At 43.1% G+C, this 9,551-nt stretch overlaps 2 protein-coding genes across 3 annotated transcripts in view; one reads left to right on the top strand and one right to left on the bottom strand.

The window, feature by feature from the left end:
- Nucleotides 1-3,096: 3,096 nt before the first annotated feature.
- Nucleotides 3,097-7,736, bottom strand: SYF2 (SYF2 pre-mRNA splicing factor). 2 transcript variants are annotated; one of them, XM_083751924.1, is made up of 8 exons: nt 7,578-7,649; nt 6,877-6,898; nt 6,521-6,628; nt 5,988-6,113; nt 5,600-5,717; nt 5,393-5,483; nt 4,195-4,293; nt 3,097-3,683 (listed from the first exon to the last, which is right to left on the bottom strand). In XM_083751924.1, exons 2-8 carry the CDS (start codon nt 6,886-6,888, stop codon nt 3,518-3,520), a joined length of 720 nt encoding a protein of 239 aa, XP_083608050.1. In that variant the 5' UTR covers nt 6,889-6,898; nt 7,578-7,649; the 3' UTR covers nt 3,097-3,517. The 2 variants fall into 2 exon arrangements, with proteins under 2 accessions (XP_083608050.1, XP_083608049.1); XM_083751923.1 differs by lacking the exon at nt 6,877-6,898 and having other exon boundaries at nt 7,578-7,736.
- An 84-nt stretch (nt 7,737-7,820) lies between these two features.
- The window catches only part of RUNX3 (RUNX family transcription factor 3), a 224,035-nt gene continuing 222,304 nt past the window's right edge, over nt 7,821-9,551 (top strand). The window contains exon 1 of the mRNA XM_083751840.1: nt 7,821-7,922. The gene's annotated coding sequence lies outside the window, so the exon portion shown is untranslated. The remainder of the gene's footprint in view (nt 7,923-9,551) is intronic.

Here is a 9,551-nt window from a genome sequence, read left to right as displayed (position 1 = left end):
TCCACCAGCACCTTGCCCAGTGTGACCTCTTGCCTCCCACCCTCCCCAGGCTCCCCATTAATTTACCTTGGAGATAAGCAGTGCAGCCAAAGGGGCCACCCAAAGCCCCCAGCTCAACGAGCCCTCTTGTGAGGGTGCCTCGGGCAGTGGCCAACTGCGCTTCTATGTCTGTTCACTAATTGCTGCCCCAAGCCCAGCTGACGCCCATCCTCTTGGTGCCAGGTGGCTCCTGCTGCAGTAGCTGCTTGCTGTCTCAGGACCACCAGGCTCACACCATTACTCCAGAGCCCTGGCAGCCTGCGGCCCACGTGTTAGACCACACTGATCTAGAGTTTTTAGTTCACACTGCTGAAGATAAAGGAACCCAAGTTGTTGGCAATCCATCCTCTCCATTTAGGCATCTAATTTGTCACCTGGAACACAGTCCAGGTGACTGTCTATCTTGAAGTAATCCTGTTGGGTAGCTTTTGCAAAGATAGGGTCTGAGTTGACTGAATGATCTGTTGAGGATCACTTGTGTCTTCACAATGACATGGGCAGTGAGACCAGATATTTAGTTTCTTCGTAAAGCCTATTCAGTTTCAGATCTCTTCCTTGTTAGTGACATGGCATGCACCGGACATCTCTGGCAGCTATTACAAAATTAAATTAACTAGGAACTGTGCCCCTGTTCACTCTGCTCTACAACCCTTCTGACATTCCCTCCATTAAAGCCCCATTAGCTTCCCCCTCCCACACCAAGCAACTGCTAAGCTTTCTTACCCCCTTACCAGCCCCATGTTTGAAGCCACTAATACAATCCTGCTTTCACCCACATCCATGCCTTTTTTTGTGTAACCCCTTCCTTGCACACAACACATCCCCATGGTAACCTGCATCTTCTGCCGTCCACACATTGCAACTACTAAACAACCTTTTAATCTTCTGCCCAGTTACAAAGTTACCACCCCCTATTCTTCAGTCTCTTTCATGCACCTGCTTTCATCTTAAAACTACTTTACCTCCCTTTTCCCTCTGCCATTTTTTCAACCCTTGCACACCATTTTCATGTCTTATTCCCTCTCAAGTCCCTTTGTCCACACCCAATTACATTCACCCCCTTTCCATTTTTTAAACTCCTGCATGTACCCCAGCTGATACATCGCTGTATGTTTATGATACATACAATAATATCTTAAGACCAAATCTGTCAGCTTGTTCTGTTAGGGAAGATTAAGTTCAGCTGATGGCTGCTGTACATATATGGGTTTTTGCTTGTTAATAAAATACCTCATTTTATTATCTACATTGAATCTGGAACTTCATGTTGGAAGACAACACATGGGAACAGGGTTGAAATACATTTGGGAGGTGCTATGGGATATTTGAGCGTTCTGCATCCTTTGTGGCAATTAATTTTCTTAGGTACACTAAGGTACACTACCATAGAGGGTGATTTTGGGCAGGGTTTGCAACAGCAATTTTTGTCACTAATTAGGTGAGCCACCCTTCCTAATTGGTTCAGGTTAGATTCATCCTGCTCTCTTCTGGCTTCTTTCTGCCCTCTCAGGAAAGGAATATTTACAGTAAATGCCTACTGTTCTGATAATCACTTTCCAGTTTCTTATAGCCACACTGATAACTTAAGAAAACTATAAACTTTTTATTTCAAATACAAGAACTCTGTGTGTATTCAGTTATCAAAATTCATCAATAGGTGCCATTGGCCAGACTGCGGAGTACCTGGTATGTGATGCCAGGTTTTACATACAACATGTGTCTGGCAAATTTAGCAGCAGCTTCCTTCTCTAGCCTTTCCCTGTACAATAGTAGGAATTCTAAAATTGAACAAAGCAGTGAGTCCATTTCTCCAAGTCACCTATAAGGAAGGTAGCTTCTGGCAATTCATGTGTGACAAATACATGCTGCAACCTTCATGAGCACATGGCCACCTCCAAGAGCCCTATTGGGCATTGTTGTGAGATTAGGCAACTCTTGTTATATTCTGGAGTCGTCCTGCATTCGTACCAGGGAATAAAAACACAGGTTATGTATCGGTGGGCATGCAGGAGGTCCTCCAGTCCTTTTTTTTCCAGGTGCCGTTTTCCCCTTATGACTTGTATCACATGATCCTCTTCAATGATGTCGTTATTCCCTTCTGAGGCACAGGATAGCAGCCACAAAACTCCATTTCTACCCCCATCCCCAAGTTAGGGGGGTTCATTCATTGCTTAGGCTTCCCTTTTTCTGATCCTTCTAAACTGCTCTTTTGTTAACATGGAAACTGGAGGGAGTTGCCAGTTACTGTAGGTTTACTTGCATGTCCCTGCCGCTCCTAGGCATTGGGAGGTGTTAAGCCATTTGTCTTCTAAGGGCCTCCTGCTTGTCCGCTTGAAAAAACATCCTGGCAAATAACCAATGTTTTTCAACAAAAGCAATATTGGAGAACTGGGTACATATACAGTACATAATTTTGCATTTCTAAAAGCATAAACCCCATATTGTTAAAACATGCTTTGGTGTCTGTTAACCACGTCTGGCTATTCAGGATTAAGTTACTCCCACTTGCTTCAAAGGCAGGGCTATGGACATGATTTGCCTACTTTGGAAAGAACAGCCCTAACTCTTCATATTTTTCTTTGTACCACCACCACCACACATTTCAATTAGCAAACCAGGCAAAGTTCTGCACTACCCGATTTACCACAAGAACAGGGGTGAGGATCCTATTTCGGCCAGTGGCCAAAGTTTTCATCTCCCCACCCCTGGTGAGCCAAATTTGATAGGTGGAACTTCAAAGCGCAGTAAGAAGTTTGTACTGGAATCCTGTTAAAAGGGAAAACCTTTTAGCTGGGTTTCTCTGCAAACTGCATCCTGAATCAGGAAGGTGTTGGCATGGAATCCTGCCAAGCTGAGCAGGATTTGACCCCTGCTCATCAGCTTTCTGTCTTGGCTGCAGACACCTGTTCCCTGCTGGGAGTATGTGTGCATAACCAAGGGCGGATTTAATTCAGCCCACCAACTAAAATAATAATTGTTGACAGGCAGGTGGATATGGCTTGGAAAATGGCTTCGCAGACCAAACGGAAACCTCTGGCGAGTCAAAATTAATCCATCTTTTTAAAGTTTTACATAGTTGGATAACTAATTTAATCAAACCAACATACAACGTACAGGTTTACATTTGAGCTTGAGTAAAAATGCAGCCTTTTACCATGTACAAAGGCAGTGGTTTTCATAGAAACCTCAGATACATAAAAAAAAACCTGAAACAAATTTGCTTTAGACTTAAGATATGAAAAGGAACAGAAAAAGGGTTCTCTGCCAAAATTCAAATGATGGTTTTTCGATGGTTACATACCTATTTATGTTCAAGACAAATTTGTTCTTGAGGAGCAATACTTCTTGGACAAGTTTAATGTTTGTACTACCTTGGTTTACAGTTCAAGGTGCTTTTGCAAAACAGGTTTTACACTTAGGGAATTTTTGAAAAACCAGGCCAGCTACAATGCTGAACCTGCCTCTGGAACTTTCTAGCTCAGACAGCTGTTCCTCTTTCCAAGTTCTGTTTAATCTCTGCAGTATATTTCCCATAGAACCTCTCAGCCTTCTTGTTGAACTTGGCATTTCTCTCATTAATGTAGTCAATATCAGCATCATCATTGTATGATCGTCTCCGGCTGTATTTTTCACGTTTTTGGATTCTGGAAGGAAAATTAATGCAGTGAGACTGTGCCTAATGCAAACATCTGTTCAAGGACGATTTTTCTTTTTTTGTGCCACTACTTTTTCAGCTCCAAATGCTCGAAGAAGTTTAAATAATAATTAAAGTCAACAGAATTAAATAACAGAATTAAAGTCAAGTTGTCAAAAAACCCAAATAGCAGGAGACTATTTAAAAGACCTGACTACTTTAAAAGACTATTTAAAAATGTTTTTACTTGTCTTTGGGGGAAAAAAAAGCAGAACAGAGAGACAGATGGAGTTTCAATGGAATGCCTCCCAGGTTTTGAGGCTATGATTGAAAAAGCTTTGCTACTCATAAGGATGAACCGAATGGCTGAAAAGGGTGGAAGCTGGAGCTGGCCTTCATAAACAGATCTCAACATTTGTGTTTGTGTGTGTGTGTGTCATACAGGACAAGATGCTCACAAAGTTCTTTTAAGAAGCTCCAGCATTGTAATTAGTTAATGTTTCATTTGCTTTTGTACTTACTGTTTTTCAAGATCCGAAACCATTCTATCAACCCCTTCTTTACATGGCACATGAGTTCCGTGGAGAAGGCTATTTGAAGTAGGAAATAAATCTTCGCCACTGAATGAGGGGGAAAAAAAACCCCAGACACTTTAACCAGTCCATTACTGACAGTATTAATATACACGTCTTCTAGATTTCATGCCCAGCAAGTCTAATCAGTTAATGGGGGCAAGAGATTTTCCTACAGAAACAAGTACAGTAATACCTCCCTGAACGTCTGCCTTATCTAGCGTCCATTCAGGCGAACGTCCACGGCAAACCCGGAAGTACCGGAACAGGTTACTTCCGGGTTTGCTGCTTGCGCAGAAGTGCTAAATTGCGCTCCGCGCATGCGCAGAAGCACAAACTGCTCTGTGTGGGCGTGCAAACACGGCACTTCGCCCTGCGTCCTTTTCAGCTAGCGGCTAGGGCTATGGAATGGATCCGGGCCGCAAAACGAGGTACAAGTGTAGCCAGACATTGTGTATAGATGGGCTTTGAAGACACTCAAACTCAGGGCGCAAGGGAGAAACGTGCTAAGAGGAAGGCACGCTTGGCAAATCCACACCGAGATCAACTCCCGCCTGGAAACAAATGTGGAAGGATGTGTGGATCCAGAATTGGCCTCCACAGGACTCATTGTTAAAACTGTGTTTATGGAAGACAATCTTACTCGGCTACGAGTGATTGCCAAAGAAGAATAGACAGTTGCCTTGACCTTTTGAGGCTTAGCTGGGATCTGTTCACTTAGCCACAGCAGGTTCTCTCACAAGGGTCCAGTTGATACAATCACCCAAGTGTAGATGGTCCTGCTGCTCTTCCTCACAGAGCAGTTGCAACTGATTACCATTTTGCGAGAAGTGAAGGTGCACAGCATGCCTGGCAGCAGCAGCACTGAGTGGAAATGGCAATTCTTTGCTGTCTGCTGCTGCTGCACCTCTACCTCACAAGGCATTAGGAACTGATGGCCTCTGTGAAGGACAAGGAGGAACCCAGCTCCTTCAAGTTATTCTCCAAGATACCAGAACACTTATGTCTTTTCTTAAGATGCTGTATTAATTTTTGCATTTGTATGCTTTTTAGAATTGTAAGTCACTCTGACACACTTGATGTAAGTCACAAATAAATGTTAATAATGCTAATACTAACAATATGGGGCAGACAAAGTAAGACTTACCTTTCTTCTCTGAGTTTTTCATATTTCTCCAGGTCAGGTCTGATCTGCTTGGTCAACCTCTGGTACTGGCGTAACTGGGCTGCTGCATAATCTATGAAGTAAAAAAAGAAGTCTATTGTACTACTAAACATAATCACTTGTTAATAAAAGCTCTTGATTTTATTCACACTCAATGGTTGGAACAGATGGGGCCAAACACCTTCTTACCAGAAAATCCAAGATCAGGATTTTTCTTCTTCCTCTTCCTCTCAAATCGTTCGGCATCCTCTGCACTGATTTCTAACAGTTTCACTCTCTCATAATCTTCTCCTTTTGCCACACACTCCTAGCACACAGCAAGAACATATTGATATTTTAAAACAGGTTTTCTTTCAGCACAGTGAACTTTCCCAAGGCTAAATGCGTTCTGCCTGTCAAAATATAACCAAGACTGTACTCCCATGGACAGTTACTGGGGGATGCACTTTGGCTCCTGCCATTGGTAAGAGGTCCCGGAACCACTAGAAGACTGCCCCCTGCCTCTCAAGAATATCATCAAGGGGGAGACCAACCTGACCACATCCATTGGCCAGGGAAGGGAAAACTGTTTGCTTACCTTTTTCTTTTCCTCCACTTTTAGTTCCCATTCTAAACGTGCCTTTTTTGCTTCCCAGTTTGTTGGCAATTTCAGCCTTTTATCTTCCTCCACAACCTCCTGGTGATTTAACTTGCGGGCTTCATTCTTTTAAAAAGGAGAAGAAACCAGAAAGATGTTTAGAAAACAGTTTACTACAAGTAAAACAAACATGCTAAAGAAGATCACCCTCTAGGGCAGGTCAGAAATCTTTGATCCAGCCATATGTTGCTGATCTAAAACTCCCATCGGCTGCAGCCAGCATGGTCAATGACCAGGGATGCTGGAAATTGTAGTTTACCAACATCTGGAGGGCTAAAGGTTCCCCACACCTGATTTAAGGCATCAGAAAATTTCCCAAAACAAACTGATTTTTTTCTGACTCAAACCTGCATTTTAAAAACCTATTTTAGTGGAGCCCCTAAGCAATTGTTAGGAGGTACATATGCACTCCCTCCAAGCTAACATGCAGGGACCAGAACTGTTAGCACCAACACCATAATGAGAGATCTCACCCTTTTCAAATGAAGCTCTCTGAATTTCCTAAGTCGCTCCTCTCTTTTCTGTGCAGCCATCTCTTCTGTTGTAATGGAAGCAGGTTCTTCTGATGTGTCAGAAGTAGCCTGAAAAGTCACCCACACATGTTAGAAAAGAAAGATCTGCTTTTGAGATTGTGTTTAGTATCTGAATATAAGGAACGATTATACTCTCAGCACCATGGAAAAGTTATATTAAGACATCCAAAAAGCATTAGGCATGCACATTTCCACAAGAATAATGTAGGACCACAGAAGCTTTCAAGCTATGTCCTTAGAAAGCCTTCCTTAACAACAACAAAAGAGGAAGCTCAATGATGATATTTATAGCACACCTCACCTATCATGTTAGGCAGCCTGAAAAATAGAGAAAGTGATCAAGACCCCCAAACACAAGAGCACAAGGAAAAGCAAAATCCATGAAAATAGCCCCCAGTGCTGGCAATGCATATTCTGTCACAACAAGGCATCTGAACTACTTGGAATGGTCATGATGCCACATACATTATGGTGTTCCCAACAGAGACCTCCTCCTGCTGTCCGCATTAAGGCAGCTACAGATAAGCTTTTAGAGAAGCTGCGGAAAAGATCAAACTGGAATCCTCTACAACATTATTTCACTCGGTTCTATTTAGGGTGACATTGCAATTTTAATTAATTTAAGTCACCCTGAGTAATTTGTATGAATCAGAAGGTGGGCTATAAGCTCTTATAAAATGAAATCAACAAATGTCCCCTCCCTGACAATGCCAGAGCCATTTCCCGTCCATGCTGTACCTCCTGCAGCAGTGACAAGAGAGATAAAAAGAGATTAAAAGATCCGGCTTTCCCCATCCCCCAAAACATCCCTTCGCCATCAGCTCCTGCCTCGGGATTCCTCATCACTTCCTTACATCGATCCCTTTATCTACCATCCCCTCCTCTCAAACCTCTCCCATCCCCGCCTTCCTCAGTTCAGAGGCGCTCTCAGCCGTGAAGCTTCCTCATCCTTCTCCTTTCCTGGTCGGCCATTTCCTCCCCAACACTCTCCTCTCACCATCCCAGGCGAAGAAACACCAAGATCCTCGACCGCCGCCATCTTCCTTTTCCCGTGTTCGTAAACACTGAAGCTATTTCCTGGCTTTTCCCTTCTCCCCGTTCCGCCTCTCCTAATGACGTAGACGCCTCTTAATGACGTCTAGACTGTAAAAGGAACAAACAGTAAAGGGCGGGGTACGACAGCGCACGTATTAAGGAAACGCATGCGCAGTCTCTGTCGGCCTCGTGAGCGGCCGCCGCTCGTCGCAGTTGCGCTGCAGCGCCGCCACAAGACTGAGGAAGGAACTGCATAGCATAGCAAAAAAAGAAAAAAGGCGTAAGAATGTGGATTATATCAGGAAAGGTATGTATAAAGCCAAGGTTACCATATAGGCACAGCAGCCCCACCTCCTGTAATTCAAATCAAGAACACCTATTTAATGAATTAATTTTAAATTCCCTTTTTAAATCCCACTCAAAAGTCATTACCCATAAAAATCCATTCTCCCCCCGCCCTCGCCAAGCTATGCTTACAAATGAACATGGGATGGCAGTATAGTTCTAAATATTCGTCCACAGATATTAATGGAATAGAATTTGATCATTAAGTAGACCGGTCACCTTTTCTTTTCAGCTCTTCTGTGACCAAGGGCACAGTGCCTCAGAGGAGATGCAGACTGCCTTTCTCATGAAAATATATATTTTTTTAAATGGACGCTGGCCTTTGGTCATGTGCAGTGCTTCCCCCAGAAACCTGCTCTGATTTTGAGCAAACGTAAAGTGGTTTGTTGCTCTGAACCGGAACATATAAGATCATATGCAACTAAGTTCTGCTCAGAGTAGACCTATTGAAATTAATGGACCTAAGTTAGCCAAGTCCATTCATTTCAGGGGGTCTCCTCTGAGTATGCTGGATACAAGTCATTCTAAATATTTACAGATTACAGATGCTTCAGGTTACAGACGCCGCTAACTCAGAAATAGTACCTCGGGTTAAGAACTTTGCTTCAGGATGAGAACAGAAATCGCGCAGAGGTGGCACGGCAGCAGCAGCAGGAGGCCCCCATTAGCTAAAGTGGTACCTCAAGTTAAGAACAGTTTCAGGTTAAGAACAGACCTCCAGAATGAATTAAGTTCTTAACTCAAGGTATCACTGTACTTAACCAGTAGACTACTTTTCCTTATCTATATGTTGTTCTAAACATTTAGTTTCCACCAGAGAAATGCCTTTAAGCTCTCTGTGTAAAGGAAGAAATTGCGCCACAAGTAATATATATTAGAAAAAACAGTAGGGGGAGAACAACCCTGGAGGAATACTATTATGGCCTATCCACAACGGCCTCCTTATTCTTGTTGCCCCATAAGAACAGCAAGAAAAGAGATAGATAATCCACACGCTAACACTTGACAACATGATGCTGTATGCCTACCTCACTTCAGCACTCTTAGTAATCAATTGTTTAGCAAGTGACCTGTTCAGCTCAACGTTAATTTATTGATCAATCAACCTAGAGATAGAAAATGAATACAAGTCAACCAAGGAGAAATGTTTAAAGACTTGGGGGGGGGTATCCAATGTTAGCCTCATTGAAATCAGCCTCACTGTTGTTCTTGAGGATGGGCATCAAGACCTGGCATTCTGACCAGGCAGGTAGATTTATGTCTACACGGCAATCTTATCAACAAGATGAAACCAGTACCTGATTGACAGGGAGGGAGAATTTGTGGGCCTCCAGATATTGTTGAACTCCAGGTTCCATCAGTCCCAACCAGCATGGCCAATAGGGATGATGGTAATTGTAGTTCAAAAACATCTGGAGAGCCACATCACTCCTGTATGATATGCTGCAGTTGATGTTTTACTGCTGCCCCCTACGAGGTAAGATGAGATATATTCCATTATTAAGTAATTTTATAGACACCAGTCAACAATATACTCTTCCTGGTCAGCAGCTAATTTCAAGGAAGGTTTGGAGAAGGAGAAGTCTCCCTC

Source organism: Podarcis gaigeae (genome assembly GCF_964106915.1).
Source record: "Podarcis gaigeae genome assembly, chromosome: 8".
Taxonomy (NCBI): domain Eukaryota; kingdom Metazoa; phylum Chordata; class Lepidosauria; order Squamata; family Lacertidae; genus Podarcis; species Podarcis gaigeae.
Note: the sequence above shows the minus strand (reverse complement) of the source record. Positions and strands in the feature narration are given on the sequence as shown.

Coding starts and splice junctions, on each gene's coding strand:
- SYF2 (XM_083751923.1), bottom strand. CDS start 7,619: ATGGCGGCGGTCGAGGATCTTGGTGTTTCTTCGCCTGGGATG. Junction 6,629..7,577: donor GTGTTTCTTCGCCTGGGATG/GTGAGAGGAGAG, acceptor GTGACTTTTCAG/GCTACTTCTGACACATCAGA. Junction 6,114..6,520: donor GAGAGCTTCATTTGAAAAGG/GTGAGATCTCTC, acceptor CCTTTTTAAAAG/AATGAAGCCCGCAAGTTAAA.